Source organism: Manacus candei, unplaced genomic scaffold (assembly GCF_025592945.1).
Source record: "Manacus candei isolate 608988 ecotype Guabito, Panama unplaced genomic scaffold, ASM2559294v1 h1tg000067l, whole genome shotgun sequence".
Lineage (NCBI taxonomy): Eukaryota > Metazoa > Chordata > Aves > Passeriformes > Pipridae > Manacus > Manacus candei.
The window spans coordinates 10,635,613-10,655,508 of NW_026138115.1; the positions used below are offsets into that span (position 1 = coordinate 10,635,613).

Sequence of the window (19,896 nt, forward strand, 5' to 3'; positions counted from 1 at the left end):
AACCTAATCTTCTCTGACCTTTCAGGTTTCATCTGTTTCAATGCATGAGGTAGTGCAGTAGTCTTTTGTAGAGCTGTGACTGGTGGGCAAGGGGAAACAGCATAGGCTACAGCTACATACCTTAGCAGGGCGCCTTGAAGCAAGAGTCCTGCTTCTCCTATGCACTCCAGCACAGCATCACCACTTCCCTCCATGCCTGAAGGCTCCACCAGCCCACCAAGGGCTGCATGTGAGCTACCATGATATGGCAGTGCACCTCCACACGTGCAAGGGGAACATGTGGAGGTATAGCCATCAGTAGCAGGGAGCCAAGAGGGTCAGCAGGGAAGAGACCTGTGATGTTACATGGCACATCAGATTCATTAGCCAAGTCCAGCCCTGCAGCAAGGAGGGACCCATCCTCCCCAGAGACCCCATCACTTCACAAACCATTGCTCCTCAGCCTGCCTAGCCTATGCACATGGGCCCCCATTCTAAATGTGAGGCTGCAGTTGCTGGCCCTGGATTAGACCTCTGCATATGCAGGGCTGTTTCTTGGACTCCTAGCTCTCCCTGTCCTGCCACCTGTGTCTTCACTGTATCATGCCAGGATTCACTCAGACCTTATTTTGGAAACAAAGAGTTAAGAATTTTCAATCTTTATTTTACAAAAATAAACCAGTTTTTCCCTGATACTCTGTGGCCCCCAACCTCCTCCACCCCTGCTCCCATTCCTCTTCCTGTAGCTCCGGTTGTTGCATGTCACATCCAGGCACTCTTATGGAGGCTGTCGGTGCTGCACGCTCTTGTGAGTGTGCCCAAACAAGCACCACAGAAGGGGGTTGGTGCCCTTTTGTGACTGCCTCCTCTTCTCAGGATCCAAGCTGGAAACTGTCCCAAGATGCTTTGTGGTGGCTCTGCCATTTCTGCACAGGAAGTAAGTCTTAGGCAAGTCACTCAGAGTACACACTTTAAGAAGGAACGTCCACTTGTCCAATTCCTTCCCTTGGATGGAAAAGTGAGCCCCATGAAGTTACTTCTTGACATCAGTGGAGCTGGCAGGCTGTCGTCCTACTTCCAGCTCAGTGCTGGAAGCGTGGGGAGCTAATGTGGGGCTGGTGAAAGGAGTGTGTGGCGTAAAGCACTTCTGGAGGCGGTGGAGGGGATGTCAGGATGGAGCAGAGTGGTTCATGGGAGCTCAGCATCGAGGTGAAGTGCTTCATCTCCTCTGTCAGCTGCTTGATCTCCCGGCGCAGGGCAGCATTCTGCCTTTCCAAGTCTTCGCTCTCCTGAGGACAGAAAACCACAGGGACTTCCTCAGTGTGGGAGCCGATGAGCTAGGGACAGGGGGGTTGTGGTCCTGCGCCTCTCTGCCCCACAGAATTTCCAGAATGACATATTTCTGGTAAATTCGTCACAGAGCCCTGCCTGGGCAAACCCTCCTCCCCCAGCTGGCCAGACCGGGTGCAAGTGCGATGCTGGCGGCCCCAGACACGCTCCCCAGTGCCGGCTTACGAGAAGTGACTGTGGCTTGCTCCCGCCCAGGCTTTCTCGCTCCCTCTCATGCACACGCACATCTCCGGGTGCTTCCCGGGCAGCCCAGCCCCCGGGGGAGAGCGAGCTGAATAACCGCCGTCTTTAACCAGAAAACCACCTGTCACAGGAAACCTGTCATTGCCCTGGAAAGAAGAGACTCACTGCTTCCTGCTAGCAGCCGGGGAAAGCAGTGGCACGGTGGGGAGGAGGGGAAGACACTTGAGTCAGAAGAAAAGAGAAACTGAGGCCTCAGAAGAACTGAATCAATACTGTTATTAATGAGAATAACAACAAAGGAGTTAATAAAGATGCTCGGCCTCATCTCAACGACACTGAGAGCATCGAAGCCTTTGCTACCTCACCTTGTGAAGTTCAGCCAGCTCCAGGTTGGAGCATCGCAGGCACCAACTGACCATGGAGCCAGCAGCCTGGGCAGGACCAGAGGAGGGAGGGAGGATGCAGCAGCAGGCTTTGCAATCTCAGCCGAGACAGCTAAAGCAGGACTCAGCACTTTGAGGCCCTGGAAAGCTGCACCACCACCTTGGCAAAGTGAACATGTCATCCCCCTGCTCACCCCTCCGCTGCCATGCTGACTCCTGATGGCACCTGCTCTCTGCGCACAGGTGAAACACACCTACCAGTTACAGCTGCTGTCACTGCAGGAGTCACACAGCATCTCAAGGACATGACCAAATTCTTTGGAAATCATGACTGCTATGGAACTCAGGAACTGATGGGAATCACCCAGGGGCTGGGAGCTCCAACCTCCCCATGACTCATTCCTCTCAAAACACAAACTACAAAACCCTGGGGCAGATGGAGCTGCTGGCTCCTTTCATACCACCATAGCTTAAGCTGAGCCATGCTCTTCCGGGCAGAACCACTTCAAGGAACCAAAGTCCCTGATTCAGAATCGACCAAAGGCAAAGAACACTCAGGGAATAAACCCAGGAGCAGCAGGCGTTCACTATCCACCAGGAAATGGAAAAAAAAACTAGCAGAAACTCACCATCCATCCTCTACTTGCTTCTCTGCATTTTTACATCTGTCTGTCAGGATCCAGGACTTAGCTCTGCTGCTCCCATCCCCATGGCAAGGCAAGGACTGTGTGCTATCAATGCCAGCTGAGCAGTAGTAATCTCATATGATTTGCTATCTGCTCTAAGAAAAACAGTCCAATTCTCGGTGCACAGCTAGGTGGAATTTTCCCGGGGAAGGAACAGAGCCCATATCTACCTCTAGGATTACCTTGGAGAGAGTACTGACCCCACAGAAAGGGTATTTCTTTACCCCTCTCAGGCACAGTCACCCAGAGCCACTGCTGCTGGCAGATATTATGCAACCAGCCTAGAGCCATGTCAGCTCTAGAACGATCATCACTTACTGAGAAAAGAGTGAAATCTCTGCCTTAAACCCAACTCCAACCATGCGATGAGGCCACTATGTCAGGAGGAAGGTTCAGGACTGAATTCTCAAGAATTATTCCCCAAAATTGGGATATGGGGGTATATGAAGATCGCTAAGTCAAAGGACGGTTTTTTGAACATGAGCTCAACTACCACTTTTCAAATGACAGCCAAGCCAGTGCAGGGATAAAGATGGTCTCTGACCACTGCAGGTTGTGTGTTCTTCATCCTGCCCGCCAGTAGCCCAAAACATATGGGACTACACTTATCACTGTGCAAAATTCAAAGGATCTCAACCCCTGTGCTCTGACACTGACCATACACTCCTGCCCAAACACACACAGCCAGAAGTGACAATCCCTTCTGAAAAGCAGACATCTAATTCTTCACACCAAGAAGAGCTGCAAGGGTGCCAACAGTGCCACAGAAAAGCATCCCTGTATGCTGTTACATCTCTGCATAAATGATGGCATGAATCACAAACCCAGGGAAATTCAGCCCGGGTGAGACTGTGCTTTCAAAGAGGTTCTGAGTGACTCAGTCAGAAGAGACTGGAAAAGGAAATCAGTAATGAAAGACTGAGAGATAAAGATGGATTCAAAACTAGGTGCAAAACTAAATGCTTCAGTGGCAGTCATCCTGGGCTGTGCGCTCTTGCTGTGAGTGCTAATTCCTACATCCTGCCCTGGCCTCAGTTCTCCTGTCCTGCTTCCACTGAGCATCTCCACACCAAGTCCCAGGGGAAAAGCACATTGTGTCCTATGTGAGCCCTCAGTACTGAGGACAAAGGAGAGTGGGAGTGCTCACCAAGTGCAGTGTGTCTGCTTTCTGAGTCTGCCTCAGGCGGCTCTTCTGGGCAGCGATACGATTCTTCTCCCTCCTTTGGACTTTTCTCACGTCATCAGAAGAGTCCTAGGGAAACAAGCCATAGAAATAACTGGGGCATTCCCTCCCTCGCCCTTCTCCTGCAGAGCAGTAAGTGGGAAGGGAACACAGCAGATAACATGATTGAAGCACAGGACATGGGATACACACCCTCCATGCCAGGATAAAGCCATAGCCCAGGGACGTGATGGTTTTGGCACCCTCGTTGTCCAGGAGGGGCACATCTGATACCCTTAGGCATCCCAGTACTGCTGGGAAATGACTACTCTCCCTTCACCAACACCCAGGCCTGGGATATGGATTGATGGACCAGAGTAAGGACCTCCTTCTGGAAGAGAGACAATTTGAATTCTCGTACAGAAAACCTTTCCCTTCCCTGTTTGTCTGCAGGGTAATGGCAATGTGGACATTTCAAATCCTTGGATAAACTGTTTTTTCCAAAGATACAGTCTGTGTTTTCCTCCTTTCACCCCTGTAGGTCCCTCCTCTCTCCATCACCCTTCTCCCTCAGGCTTTATTTCTTGTGGACCCTACCAATGCAATGTGGCCCTTGCTTTGTTTGACTAGACAGACTCTGAGCTTTTGTTTTTAACTCAGATCTCATTTGCTTCAGCTCTCTGATCTCTGTGCTTGCTCTTTCCTGGATTCCCTTGGTAGCAATGCCTGCAATGCTGACTGCAACACTTCCTTTGGCAGGGAAGAACAGATCTCCAGGCTCCAGGTCATGAGCTTCACAGACCAGCCATTCTCTGCTGAGATCTGGTCCTTCTGCTGCCTTCTGACAGTTGAAACTGTCAAACAGTCTCTTTCATCTTCTATTTTCATATTGCACTGCCCCTTTTGTGGACTCTTTAACATTCACACCACCACTTCTCCACAAGACTACAAAAGTCAGCCACAAAAGTTATCTTCCCAGCCCATCAATCTGTCCACATCCTCTCCCCCCTCCCCCCACCCAAGATTTTTTTTTCTTTGAACCTAACCGTTTTGTCCTTCCTTTCAAGACCCTGAAAATATCTCAGATACAGCATCTTGCAGGTTCTTCATGAAGTCCAGTCCCTATCCTTTGGCAAACTCTGTGCTTTATCCCTTTCTCTACAAAGATGCCTCCTCAGCCTTGGTTGCAAACCAGAAGTCATCTGCCCTGATCATCCCCAAGATTTCTGAGCAAAGTCTCAGGTACTTGCCATTGTTGCCAGCCTTAGAGAAATGGCAAATGACAGATATAATAAAGCTTAGCCAGAAAAGGCAGTGGGAACACCTTGGATTTGTGTCAGTATCTGCCAGCAAAAGACCTGCATTAAAGTACACCATGCAACAAACCAAAATCCCTCTGTCAAGCATTGCTGAGATGAAAAATCTCTGAGGCTGAACAGAAGAGAAAGCAGACCCAAAGTGTCAGGGCCCTGAGCTGCCCCAGTTCATGGACAGGAGGTGCCTGCACAGGCTCCTTGCCAGAGCACCAACTCTCATGATGAAGCTTCCTGCCTGCCTGGCATGTGTTGCAGGATCCACCATGCCTGGAGTCCTGGCCCCTCAGTTGCCCCGGCATAGCCACAGGTAACCAGGTCTTCTCTCTCCTCCTTTACCCACCTCAGTGGCTAGGGCTCCTGCCAGGGCCCTCGGCTGAGCCCTGGATCCCTCTCCCCACAGCTGTTCTTAGAAAGCTCTGCCATATTGTGCTGTGAAAACACCAACAGTGGGTGCCACCCTACCTCCCACCCATCCATGGCCCACCCCAAAGGACTCTCCATCTGGGGAGAGCTGGGGAAGGTCCCTGCTTTACCTGCTTGCTGGGAGGGGGAGACTGGCTGAAGCTGCTGGAATCACTGCTGTCGGAGCTGTGGGGCATGGCTCCTGGCTCTGGCTCCCAGGGTCTCTTCAGCTTCCTTTGTCCTCTTGGTGTGCCTGCCTTCTGTCTTGCTTCTCTGCCTCTCCCCACCCTCCTCTGTCACCCCGAGACAGCCCTTGGCTTCCCTGCTCTCACCCGTCCCAGAAGCACACTGTCCTCCTGCCCAACACTCCAACACTTTCGCTGCCTCTCCTCTCGGAGGCTCTGCACCTTCCCTTTAGGTCTCAGCCTCCTGTGGTTTCTCAGAACCTCGGGGATGTAAGCTGAAAGTCACGTGGCCGGAAACTTTAAGGCAAAGAAGAAAAGTTGCAGAAGAAAAAAAAATTAATAAAAAAGAAGAAGAAAAAAAAGCACATCTGGGAAAAATGAGCTTCAAAATAGCCTGAAAAACCCCCGAAAAACACCTTCAGGCAGTTGAAAAACAATAAGATGGGTTTTCTCTGAGACAAACAGCAGAGATGGAAAGGAAGAAAAGCCCCAGCTCTGGCTGTGAAACTTGGACCCTCAAAGGAGGGCAGTGCGGAGGAGGTGCTGCTGGGAGCCCCAGAAATTCCAGGGGCACTGCATGCCATCCCAGCCCCATGCAGGCAGGGGGTCAGTCCAGGCCCAGGCAGCCTCAGTCACCCCAAGCCAGCTGGGGAAATTCCCAGGTAGCCACACATCTCCCCACAACCCACCACCTCCTGCCATCCCTGACACCATTGCCGTGGGTCCTGAGGAGGGGACGGGTCCCTCAGCAGGTGCCATGTAAATGCTGTTTGTGCAGATGGCTTGCATGGGTACGATGAAGCACCAGTCCTATCTAAGAAGGCGGCTCAGGATCATAGAATATTTGGACTGGATTTGGTAGGACTAGTATTTTCTATAAAGTAAAGATATTTAGCACTTTAGAACATTCATCAGTATGTCACCACTGGCCCATGAGGGGAATATTAACCCTGTCAGACAAATTAAAGTGCTGTAAATGTAACGATCTATGGATCAGCCCATGCAGACAGCAGCAAGGAGAAGCTGCTTTACATCCCCTTGTTTGTGCCCTGGGCTGTGCTCTGTGGGACTACTTCCATCCTTAGCATGAACCTCGGAAGACTGAAGACATGCAAGCAGCCCTTGGGACAGCAGTGCTTCAGTGCTAGTGGCTCTGGAGGTGACAATGCAGGAGAAGGGAGTGCCAAAGCAGGGACCATTTATTTTCTCATCTGCTCATGTTATCAGATCCACCAGGATGAACCAGGAGCACACACCAACGCAGACTCTCTACTCTCAGACAGGAGCACATATCTTTGGAGTGACTATGTTCTTGCATGCTCTGTAAGGAGCAGATATAGAAACAGGCATGAACCCATCCACAGTAACCCTCTCCTGTGGAAAGCAGCAATTCACAGTTCCTCCTTACTGGTTTTTGTTGCATATTGGTATTCTGTTTGAGTTTCTCCTGCCTAAAGAAGGAGCAGCTAGCAAGTCTCAGCAGCAGGGCATCAGCAAGGGCACTTAAGATGCAGTGGTCACTACAGCAAGATTATTGGCAGCTTTGGGTTTGCAGCCATATTGCAGCACAGAAAGTGCACGTGCTTGGAACGCAGTGCGGACTTGCATGGGCATTGCTGGCATTTCTTCCCATCCTTGCCACTACTCATAGAGCCAACACATGGGCAAATGTGGGGCTGAAAAAGGACCACATGGGGCTGGCTGCAGGCTGAGCAGCTTGGTGAAATTGTCTGGCTTAGCTACAGTAGCAAAACTGCTCCATTTTGACCCATTTCCCTCTTTAGAAACATCCTGTGGCACTGGTGCCCTACCCTTGGCTCTACTATCCGAACATTTCACAGCCTGGAGTGTATTTTTTCTCCTGGTGTGCTGTAGAGAAATGTTAGGATCCACCACACTTTCTAACATGGGTTTGCTTGCTTGGCATGAACCACCCTGAGGGACCTGATCTCCTGGCAGTACAGCCCCCCTGTAGTAGGCAGGGCTCCTCTGGTGTGGCTGGCTCCAGGCATGAAGTAGCCGAAGGCATTGGTGAGATGAGGGGCATTGAGTTCAGGTTTCCCAAGGCACCAGATAGCAGCACAACTGTTGAAGGATCCATTCACTTGCTCCATTGCTACACTTCTGAACTCTGCAACCCTGAGCGGCACTTCCTTTCCAGGTAGCACAGTGCTGGATTCCCACTCTCCTGAGGAAACCACACTCCTCTGCTGGTGAGTGGGTCTCAGAGACTGCCTAGCCCATCCTGTTCTGCATGCTGCTGTTACTCAGGGCAGGATGGAGGGAGCTTCTTCCTCAGAGAAAAATATCCTTGTTCCATTATTGGGCAAATAAACTGAATTCCTTCCTTTTATATCTAGCAAAGCCAGTATCTGAAGGGAGGCAATCGGGAAGGTGGCGGGTGTGTTGGCAGGAGGTGGTGCAGGGAAGCTGGGTGTCCTGGCAGGATAGTCTGTGCAAAAGTGTCCAGAACGTGTCTATGGCAAAGGCTATTCTTTGATCCACAGGAGGAAAGTTTTGAGCTGCACCTTGGTTTGCCCAGAGCTGGGCTTTTATTAACAACTGATGGAGACACCTCAGGAGAGAGCGACAGCAGGGGAGAGGGCTTGGACGCTTGGTCTTGCTGAGTGGGACTAAGAGAACATCCCTTTTTCTGCCTTGCCCAAACACACTCCTTGCCCTCAAGCTGGCTACAGTGCTAATGAATTCCTGTCACTTATGAGTGAATAAGTGTGCTGTGAGACAGTATCTCCTGGTGGGAAGATGGCAGAGCCTTCACAGTGCTCCTCTGGGCTGGGCAGGACCCATGTTGTCTCCTCACAGGCAGTGGCCTGTGCCATTCCTCTGGTCAGAGATGCAATCCCTCAACCCAGAGCAGCGGAAACGACCAGCATGGCTCCACCAGCACCTGCTCACAGCTCTGTGGGAGCTGCCCTTGGCACCTGCTGCAGGCTGGGGAGCTGGTTTCCTGCTGCCCCTCCCCAGGCTCTCCCCTGCTATGAGGGGGAGCCTCAGGAGGCACTCTCCTAATCTTGGTGCTTGACATAGGTGACTAAATTTACAGTGAATAACATCCCCTGAGTTTCTCTCTGGGATCATTTAGGTTTCTTGATCTTGATCACAGTAGCAGTGAAATCACTGTTAGTGGCATTGGATGAACTTGCAAGTGTTAGGTTACTGCTGGACCAGCAGCTTGATGGAGAAGGGCTAGTTCCAGAGAGTTTTAAAGGAAGTATGGGGCCATCCAGTCCTGCATTTGTCCCTTCTGAATAACAGCACGCTTAAGGGAGTCCTGTTCTTCTGGGACAGAGTGGCTGCAGGGACTCTGGAGGTTGGGCTTAATGTGATCTCAACTGCTGAAGAAATGGTTTGAAAGCAGCAAGATGCAGTTCAGCAAGAACAAATGCAAATATAAAGCAAAGCAAGATGTAGATATAAGATCTGGGGTATAACCGACCAGGGCAGCAGAATAGCAGGGAAAAATCCAGGGGCTGCAGAGCATTGAAAGCCAAAGCTTTGCCAGCAGCACAGAGGTGTCGCAAAGGAGCTGGGTACAGGTCTAGGGTACTGGGACAAGGCAGAGGAGATCACTGCCCTGTACTGCCTGTGCAGGGCCAGTACCCATTAAGAGTCCCAGGTCCAGAATTGGAATAGTCCAGAAGAGAACAATACAAAGGATAAATACATAGAAATATTGCACTAAGAGAAAGGAGTGAAGAAATTGGGTCCATTTAGCCTAGAAAAGAGAAGTCTTGGGGGTGGGAAGTGGGTGGGGAGGAAGGAGCAGTCTTTCATATGTTGTAATGGAAAGGGTGGTCAACTGGTTTCTGTGCAGCCAGAGCAGGGTAAGAAGCAACAGGCTCCAACTGCAGCAGGAAAGGTGCAGATCTGAGGTTCAAAGCAAGATGAGCATAGGAAGACCTTGGGATGGGCAGTTCAGGAAAGTTATTCAAGCCTTCCATATGAAGTGGCTGGGAAAAAACCTCTATTGGAAAGGGTAGAGGTTAAATCCTGCCTCTGTAGGATGTTATGTTTCCAGGGTTTAAATAAGGAAAAAATGAAATTTAAAAAAAAAAAGGGCTCCTCAGAGCCCAGAGAGCACGTGGGCCATTTCTCAGCCTTAGCTGCAGCCAGCACCTTTGCCTCCAAAGTCCATGTCCCCCTGTGTAACTAGCTTCCTCAGCACGGGTGGGTGCAGGAGTTTCCTTTCAAGCCCTCTCGCTTGCTACAGGCTTATGACAGTAACATTCAAAACTGCATCTCACCCCATCCATCTCACTCATCTTGTTTGCACAATCATTCAGTGCATAGTGCTATTTAAAAATCAAGGCTAGAGCAGCTACCAACTTCAGCCTCCTATAAACCACTGAGGTTGTTTCTGCTTCGCATGTAGCATTTTATGCAAATAATTTCTTACAATATTTGGACAATTGCAGCAATTTCCTTATAATTCCCCACATGAGTTTGAAGACCTTTGTGTAGAAATCAGTGCTGATAAGAGATGTCAAGCAAACGTCTGTGTTGAACAAAGTCCCTGTTCTCTACCAGATACTTCTGCCATGTCCTGCTCTGTCAGCATGTATTGGTCCTGTCTGTGATATGGGCAGCTTCCCCACAGTCACCAGAGCTATTTCATCCTGGCTGAGCTGAATGAGTGTGAGAGGGAGGTCATGTCAGGAGAGCTCAAGCATAGTCCCAGCAAATTCATCCCACCCAACAGAGAGCAAACACCCATCACACCAACGCTTTTAGTCCTTACTGGATGCAACCTGCCAATGTACAGGAAACAGGCACTTTACAATCTGAGTGTCTGATAAATTACAAGTACTGTAAATTAAGCACTCAAAAGTATGGAAATCCCAGAATTAACTCCCTTAAACACACTGTAATTACACCCTCATGCCAAGCAACATGCTGTGCTCTGTAACTTCATGACCCGCTAAGGTTTCTTCCCTGGGAAGGCTGTGTTACCTTCATTGCTGTCTTGCAGTCAGAGACTGCTCCAACATCCTGCTTTTCCATTTCTTCGTGGATTCTTTCTAGTGCTCATTGCTTCAGTGCTGAGTGAGTTCTTCAGGGTTATTAATTAATCTGTCTTCTCAGCCACCTTTTCAGGTTCAGGGTTGGGGGTGGAGTTATCCCTATTCAACAGGTGCAAAAGAAGAGACAAAGAGAGATTCAGGTTGTAAGTACTTCATTTTGTTTTGAACATGTTTTGAAACAACCAGGATCTAAATTTTTCAGTGGTTTTGGCCCTATATAACACTTAATTTAATCAAACCCCAGATTCTCATGTCTGTGACTGCAGCTGCAAACTTGAAGCACTTCTGTAAAGCAGCTTTGGCAAATGAGGAAGACGCGACTGCTCCTGTGAAAGCTCTTGCTTATGTGGCTTACCAACTTACAGAGTAACTTCGAGGCAGGGGTAGACACAGACCCAGCTCTCCAGGGAGGCATCAACTGTCTACCAGGAGACCCTCCTTTCTTTCTGCAATCCCTTGCTTCACCGATTGCATAGGAGTTTCCCAGACCTGCTAAGAAAGGATGCAGCCTAGCTGACCAGCTTTTTGCTTTCTCCAGCCAAGGTCCAGTCTGGGTGCTGAAGAGGTGGCAATCCAGGGCAAAATGCAGGAAGTAATTATATACACAAGACAGGTGAAGTTAGGTTGCCCAGGCAAACCATTTCTGGCAATTTCTAGCTCTGTGGTACTTGGCTTTGCCAGTTTTAAGGGGGGGAGGGGGTTGAATGTAGTTAGTAATGCTGTCTTTGGTTCATATTTTAAAAGAAGGAAGCTATAGAAAGGAAATGCCAAATATGTTAGCTTTCCAGATATGGACAACAAGCTCCAGGTAGCTGGGGTACATCTGACCTCACCGGAGGGGGAAAGCAAGCCTGGCTAGAGCTCTCAGCTGAAGGATTGGCAAGAGGTTGTCAGGGTCAGACTTCCAGTATGTACTGGAGTTTCTATGTCAAGACACAGACTTACTAGAGTTCACCCCAGGCTATTTTGAAGAGGTGAACCACATTCTCCTGTCCTATACAAATAAACTGGTTGGGTAATTAGTTGAGCAACCTCTAATCTTCTCCTGGCAAGGACTTTGCAGCTCATGAGCAAGTACTCAGATGTGCACTTAACAGGAGTCTCCAGGTTAGCAGATCCCACACTCCCAAATAGAGTACGTCTATTTAAGGCAAAACTTTCTCTCACTGCCTCCACAGGCCCTGTCTAGCTTCTGGGATCTTGTCAGAAACGGACCAGATCACCCAGCCACACTTGGGACACTGAAAAGGCTCAGCTGCCAGACGCCCCCCAGTCAACCAGGGTTCCTTTGCTTCCGCTGCCTGGGCCGAGCCCAGCAGTTGAACTATCCAAGCGCATGGACGGGGCGTGCGGAGGGTGCAGATGTTGTCTGACAGTTTGACTCATCTCGGTGGCAGTCTCGTTCGGTGATGACGGGGAAGGCCCAAAGAGGAAGGGCAGTGACCCGTTTAACCAGAAGTGCTGATCCACCCAGGGGTAGACTTACTGGTGTTGGTAAGTGGCTATAGCCCCAGCATCCTTCATGCTGTCCAGCATGTGCATTTCCAGGCTACCACAAGAGCAGGAGAGGCGCATGTGGCTGTCCAGCCCTTCCACAGTGGCAGCAGGACCCAACCCTGGGCCTCTGCTAGTGCTGCAGTGAATCCAACTGAAGTGACCAAGCAGCAAAAATTGTGCTCCCAGGGGATGACCACAGCCTGATGGAGGATTTGATGTTTACTGGGTATTGGTTGCACCCATGATGCATGGCATGGGGGCGGATGGTGAATGTGTTACTTGTCTCTTAAATTAATACATGATTCTTGAGCGTATTACGTTGCTGCTTCATGATGCTATTCAGAGGAAAATGTTCTTCAACACCACCCATCACCATAAAACATGTCCAAGACTCCCAAGGATTGAGTACAGCTTATTTAGGGCATGTTCTTACAGCTAGACTCAAGACACCCACCTCAGCAGAAGATGGCTGTGAACAACACTCATACCAGTACTGTGTTCCTACCCCAATGGGATCTGCTTCAATTTTGGATTACATGGATGTATACACTAGTTCTCCCTTCTGCCCACCCCATTTGGTGGGAATGAGCTTCCGAAATATTCAGCTCACGCAGTGTAGCTGGAGGAGGTATTCAGCACAAGTAGCTGCACTGATGGGTGCACATGCAGTGAGCTTGTGCCCGGGCATGTGTGAGGCTTGTACAAGCAGTCCTGGAGCACAGGATGTCAGAGGCAGCACGGGGGAGCATGGAGTAGACAAGCTGTGAAGGAGAGGACAAGGGAGCTGTGCAAAAGGTACAATGTGCAAGTAGTGCTGATTGGCAGTACCACACTGGCAGAGTTATCAAAACACAAATATGTGTCCAAGCCCCATCAGCCCGGATGCTCTGCATTGGCGCACACTGGCGTACCCACAGCTCTCTCATGCTGCCAGCTCTCTGGGAGACAAGCCATCCCACAGCAGGCTGCCAGGAGAGGCAGCAGCAGGGCTGAGCCCCTGTCCCACACCTGGTCCATCCCCTGGAGCCCCTGCCCAACTCAGGGCTCTTCAATGCCTTTTTGAGAGAAACACAAGGAGGGAGGGAGGCTCATGGTCCAACACCCAAACACAAGGGAGGATCCATTTAGTGCTGGCTATTTCAGAGGGCTTACAAAGTCCCACAGGTTTCCTCAGGGGACTTAGAGCAGCAGAGGGAGGGACGGAGGGAGATGGATAGTTTCACATGACCATCAATCCTGTGCTTTCCATCCTCACACTTCAGTACCCTGGCAGGAGAGACAAGCTCCATAACCAGCCTCCTGGGGCATGGCTACTTTGCCCACAGCTTTGGCAGCGGCTGCTAACACCAGTGCCCAGACACAGGTGACCTGCACCTCATCCCTGACAGTGCTTTGGAGGTGGGATGAGGGAGAAGTGCTGTACTCTAAGCCATGCCAGTGGTGCTGCTGCAAGGCCCTGACTTGAAGAGTCAGTCCTGACATAAATAATACTGCCAACATCGGCTTCAAAGAGGGGACAGAAAAAAGATGGAAACTCCTTCCCGCCATTCTTTACCAAACTCCAAACTTGATGTCCAAGAATCATGCCATCTTCTGTCTTAAGCCAAACTTTTTAAACTTCAGTTTTGGGTATCCTTGTTTTTCATGTTAATACCTGGTTCTTTGTGAGCCCTCTGAAACTGTTGGCCAAAAGGGCATCTTGTCCACCTGCACAAACCACTTTGCTGGCTCTGTGAGAAGTATGTCAGTTTACCAGTCTGAAATGAGTTGTCTTTCCATTTCTTTGAACATCTTGTGAGGGGGTGAGCAAAGGAACAGACTTATCTCTGAGCCAGGCATTGCTCTGCACATCTCTATCGCATGGCATTTCACTAGTTTCCACTCTAAACTAGTGGGACTTTTAGTCCCCACATGGGGAAATTTTCCTGCAGCCCTAATTCAGGTCAGCACCTATCTTTGGATGTCTCCCAACTGTCTGCCACAGTGGGGCAGACAAAAGCAACCACAGCATGCCAGGGAAGCTTCCTGCCTTGTACCGTGGCATTACAGTTATAAAGGATGGATTTTCATCCCATTCATCGTGCAGCCTTCCTCCTTTCCCTGCTGCTGCACAGTGAGAGGGACCCATCAGGTAGTTCTATCCTGAATTTGGAGCACAACTTTGTACCCATTGGCACTCTCATCTAAACCACCTATGTGCCAGCTGGCACTTAGGCATGCTCCAGAGCATGGCTGGGAGAAATGCTGAGCTGCTGCTACCCCAGCATATGAATCCAGCTGCTGAGCAATGCCAGACTTGGTGGCTGCAGTGGATGGTTGCTATCAGATGTAGAAATGTGCCCCAAAGTCCTGCCTGAATGAGGTTCCATCTCACGTGCAAGTGGCCAGGTAGGGTACACTGGCAGTTTGCATTGCTTTTAAAACTTGTGCATGTGATCGAGTGACCTGAGGTGTCCAATAGGCAGCAGAACAGATGTCTGCTTCTGCAGCACAGACACAGAGAACACCTTGCACCTGCAGCCAAGGGATTTTGTTTGAACCAGTGAGTTTGGTTCTGCCAGTCTGTTACACTGGCAGCATGGGGTGCCACCATCCTGCCTGGTCACACAGCAGTGCCAGCATGCACCAGCACCTATCAGCTACTCATCTATTATCTGCTGGCTGAAGCTGGTGAGTGAATCAGGTCACTTTGCTTGTAGGGAAAGTCTACACAGAAGAACAGGGATGCCTCACTCAGCAAATGTCTCCGCAATGCAGCAGTGCCTCTGTCTGGCACCCAGAGAGCTTGCCTCTGTCACAGAAGCCAGTAGCCCGGGTACTGAGAGGCACTTGCAGATACCCACACGGTAGCTCTAGCACAAACCCCCTCTTGCTAACTGGTCACCAGGTGTTAAGCATCACCTTGCAATGAGCTGTCAGTAGCCATTTTATCCTCAATCAGAAACTATTTGTTAGCCTGCCTAGTGACTTGACTGGATTTGGGAGCCTACAGGCCTGCAGCACAGCCTTGCTGCCCACTTCCTCCTGACAACTCCATGCGATTTCAGGACAAGCAGTTGTCCAGCAAATCCAACCAGCCCAGATAATGCTGCTGGAATTGGGGCTGTGGCAAAGCAGAGGCAGGAACTGCAGTGTCAGGAGTCAGGACTTCCCCTGACAGTGCTACAGATGACAACTCAGCAAATTCATTCTGCAGAAACTAGATAACATCAGCACAAGGTGGTGGTTACTGGCAAACAATCCTGTTCCTGAAGCTTCATCTGAGACGTGACAGGCAGCAGTGAAACCTCGTTGTCAAACAGTCCCAACCTCTGCTTTTGCTGAAACCTGTGCAAGCTTCTGGAAGTAGCTTCTTGCTGGTATTTCTTAGGAGCTCTAGGTTTGCAATTCTGGGAGCCAGGGTTGGAACGGGGCCTTTTTGTCCAGCAGAGTCCCTTGGGTTGGACAGGGATGTGGAGCTATCAGTCCTACCCACATCCTGCCTTGAATGACAGGAGTTTTTTCTCCTCCACGGGGGCTAACCTTTCACCAAAACCCATGGCACCCTGCATAGACAGCAAGATACAGGGCTGGAGAACCAAGAGTCAGTTGCATAGAAACATTCAGAACAGCTAAGCTGTATTAAATTTGGAAGTGATTGAAGTTCAGTAAACCCCTTGGCAGATGGTCTTAATCAGAATTAGAGCAGTCCTGACACAAGACAGCTCACTCCCTCCTCTCTGAGCAGGCTTTGCTCACAAAGAGCTTATCACCACAGGCCATCATACCCACTGCCCACTCTGCTAAATGCATCCCTGGCCTGGAGTCCACTTGAGTTGGTCACTCCAAAACACCAAACCAAAGTAAACCCATTTTAACGCAGCAGCAGGGCATCTGGAGGAGGGTTTTTCATCACCCCACCAGCCCATCACTTTAGCTAATTGGGAATAACTTCTTGAGCACCAGATGCAGAGAAAAGGCAAATCCCAGCCATGCTGTCCGAGGTGCCAGCCCTTCCCGGTGGTCCTGCCCAGTGAGAGCCAGGGAGACCTCCTGGCTGTAGGAAAGGATTTTTTCCTCAGATGGAAAGTGTTGGTGGCAGAGATGCTGACAGCAAGTCCACTGCCAGTGGGTCCAGCTATACCTCTGACAGCACCTGCCCTGCCTGCCTCCATCACTCAGACAGGAGATGACCCTGGCCACCCCACCAACTGCACGGTGTGTGGAGAATCATGCCCTTAATCAGAGACAGGTAACCCAGCCTGCTTTGCCCTCAGGGCAGTTTCCGGAGCCCAGCAGGAGCATGGTGCCTCCATGCAGGCCCAGGGCTTGTACCTGTGTCCCACTGTCTCACGCCCATGCTTCAGTCACCAGCAACCAGTGATCACAAATAAGCAAAAAGTGTACAAAGGCATGGGGAACCAAGTGGTACTTCCAGGCTCAGGGAAGCACTAGTTAGTTTTTCTCATTTCTCTGCAAATATCTTGGCAACATAGTTTTCCCTGGCTCCAGTCCTGCACTCAGTCATGGGCCATGCTGGTGCCAGTACTGCTCACCGTAGTCTGGCATGCACGGTAACCAAAGCAGTTTTCACGACTCTTGGTAAATATCAAAGCTGGGGATTTTTGGGGCTTATTTTACAGCAAGTTGAGTAGACGAACCAATAAGGACAAAGATAAATGAATACCTGTTGCCCTTGGCTCAAAATGAAACAAGAGAGGCAGGTCACTGGCAAAGGTTAGTTAATATCACTTACCACAGTGTCACGGAGTCGCCCTTGGCCCCTGACGAGAAAGGCAGAGGAGGCAGTTTTTCAAATACAAAGTGAGAACAATACTGTGAAAAACTGCAAAGTAATGGCCTCCAAGCATCCCTTGCCTGTGACCAGCTGCAGGCCAAGGGAGATGTTGGATGCCTTTGCTCCCAGGACAGCACACAGGGACTCTCACCTACAAGGGGATGGGGGCAGCAGGTGGGGAGAGGCTGAGAGGAGGAGGAATGGAAGGGAGCTAACACAAAGCTTTGGGAGCATGATGCGCTGCTTATGATTGCAGGAGAGAGAGTGAAGAGCTGGCAAGACCAGGGACCCTTCTAGGGAAACTGAGTTCCTGCTGCCCATGGGCCCTGCCACTTCTCAGGGGTCCAGCAAGAAGAAGGGAGTCAGGTGTGCAGTGTGGAGCACCCACACCAACCTACTGTAGCTGGATCCTCAGCCCAACATACCTGCAGTGCCTCAGGCCTGGTGCTTTGAGGTAAAGTGGCACCTACCTTTCCTTGGGAGAGAAGAGGTAAGAGTGGCTTTGCAGAGGAAACTGGGGTAGTATGTGAAGGACACCAGGGAGCTGCGACAAGCATCTAAGCAATAGAAAAGTGATGGGGCTCACCTGCTTGGGATTCAGGAAAAATATTGTACCACATCACCCTGGGGAGAGCTCTGTTCTGAACTAGGGAGTATGGGAAGGAGCACAAGGGTTATGACCTGAACGTAAATCTCACAAAACAGGAGATAGGCATGTGCTAGATGAGGCTGTTGGCACATCAGGAGTTCCTGCTGGTGGTCCTGGTTGTTGAGGCACCTCAAGTATCTCAGAAGCAGAGGGACCTGCAGGTGAAATGGCCGGGAAGCACCAGTGTTGCTGAGTGGGGTTATGTCTGACAAGAACCATCTGACACCATGGGGTGGCACCATGAACCACAGAATGACAGAAAGGTCCGGGTTGGATGAGATCTTTAAAGGTCATTTAGTTCCAACCCCCACCATGGCCAGGGACACCTTCCTCTAGACCAGGTTGCTCAGAGCTCCATCCAGCCTGGCCATGAACACTTCCAGGCTGAGGCATCCACAACTCTGGGCAACTTGTTCCAGTGCCTCACCACCCTCATTTTAAAAAGATCTCATATCCAATCCAAACCCTTTTCCAACGTAAAACTGTTGCCCCTTGTCCTATCACAAGAGGCCGTGGTAAAAAGTCCCCCTCCAGCTTTCTCATAGGCCTTTTAGGTACTGGAAGGTCTCTACGGTCTCCCCAGAGCCTCCTCTCCTCCAGGCTGAACAGCCCCAGCTTCCGCGGTTTTTCCTCAAAGGAGAGGTGCTCCAGCCCTCTGCCCATTCCCGCGGAGCTGCTCTGGACCCGTTCTGACAGCTGCCCCCCGGGCCGAGAGCGGTCAGCACTCGCAGCGCTCTCCCAGGCCGCGCAGCACGCAGGGCGGGCGCTCCGACCCCCGCGCCCGGCCGTGTCCCAGCGGGAGCGGTGCCGGGGCCGCCCGCCCGGCCCGGCCCGGCCCGGCCCGGCCCCGCCCGCCCCGCCGCTCCTGCGGCCGCGCGGCGCCTCCTGCCGGCGGTCCCGGCTCCCGCCGCCTCCTCCCTCCCCGCCGGAGCGCAGGGACAGCCCTGCCCGCGCCCGGGGCAGCCTAAGGAGCACACGCGAGCGGGACACGGCGAGGCCACGAGAGCGGCCGGCACGGGGCACAGGGAGAGGGAGAAGAACCGGCCGCGCAGCCGCTGCCCGGTGCCCAGGCACTGGAGTACCCCGCCCGCCGACGGGCTCCTGCGTGCCTGTCTCCAGCCACTTCGTGTGCGGATTTACGTGAGCACGAGCGAACCTCTGGCTGGAGCAGCCAGCGAGCGAGACAAGAGCTGTGTGCCAGCAGCGGCTGCCGTCCTCAGGGCTCCTGCACCCAGGGCCAGCAACTGCGGCTCTGCCTACAGCCAACTACAGCCACCCACGGAAGGGATCCACGCGTGTGTCTGTGCGCTCATCAGCATGAGGGGTGCAGCCCGACGACAGGCTGGACTGGGAACGTGGGGCTGGCAGCAGCCCCACATCTATCAGGCTATCGGCTCCAGCACCACCGTCGGCGTACGAGATCCCATCAGCTACGCCCGGCAGTGGCCCACAGCGCACCTAACACAGGATGTGGTGGTATGGAATGGCCAGGAGGTGCTTCCGGCCCTTTGAGAAGTGTCCGTTGACTTTTCCAAGCCAATCCACATTACCAGTCCTCGCCGTACCTTCCAGGCGGGAGGACACTGCCACAGGTACAATAATTGCTATTTTGGTTTGGAAGCACGTTCTGGCATGCAGCAACACAGGATGTGCCTGGCATGTGCCTGCTGCTCCTCCCCAGGCCCAGAAGATGCCATGGTAAATGCACCAGCCTGAAAGGTGTTCAGTGGGACCACCTCTCCCATGGCAAAACTTGTAACACTGCTAAGGTGGGGGCTGGGTTTCAAAAGGACACATGCTACTAGACTCAGGAACATCAAGTAGCCTGTCTCCGACAGCAACCAGGAGGGATTTGCAGCCCTCAGGACTACACAAGAGATGGAGCCTTTTCCATTCAATACTCACAGGCTGTGGCTTAAAGAGGGAAAGGCCCAAACTCTCTGCATTAACTCGAATGAGTTATATCCTAACCAAACCTCCTGAAAAGAAATGCCCTAAACTTTGAGTGGCAAACCCCTTGGTTTGCAGTAGAATGGAATGCAGCAGAAGGTTGTTTGGAGGACAGAATCATGGAGTGGTTTGGGTTAGAAGGGACCTTAAGGATCATCTCATTCTAACCCCTGGGCATTGCCAGGACTCAAATAGCTCCTGCCCAAGCCTTGGCTAAGCATTAAACTGATCCATCCCTCTTCAGCTACTGCCTTTGCCACTGCTTCTAGCATGCTTGGTTTCAAAGGGCACCTTATATTTCTCATCCAAGCCAGCTGTTTTCATAGCAGAAATTT

The 19,896-nt window shown here is 51.3% G+C and overlaps 1 protein-coding gene across 1 annotated transcript; it reads right to left on the reverse strand.

Moving 5' to 3' along the window:
- Nucleotides 1-581: 581 nt before the first annotated feature.
- BATF (basic leucine zipper ATF-like transcription factor) lies at nt 582-10,714 on the reverse strand. The gene is made up of 4 exons (XM_051806418.1): nt 10,618-10,714; nt 5,593-5,943; nt 3,729-3,833; nt 582-1,268 (listed from the first exon to the last, which is right to left on the reverse strand). Exons 2-4 carry the CDS (start codon nt 5,656-5,658, stop codon nt 1,062-1,064), a joined length of 378 nt encoding a protein of 125 aa, XP_051662378.1. The 5' UTR covers nt 5,659-5,943; nt 10,618-10,714; the 3' UTR covers nt 582-1,061.
- Between the last annotated feature and the right edge of the window lie 9,182 nt (nt 10,715-19,896).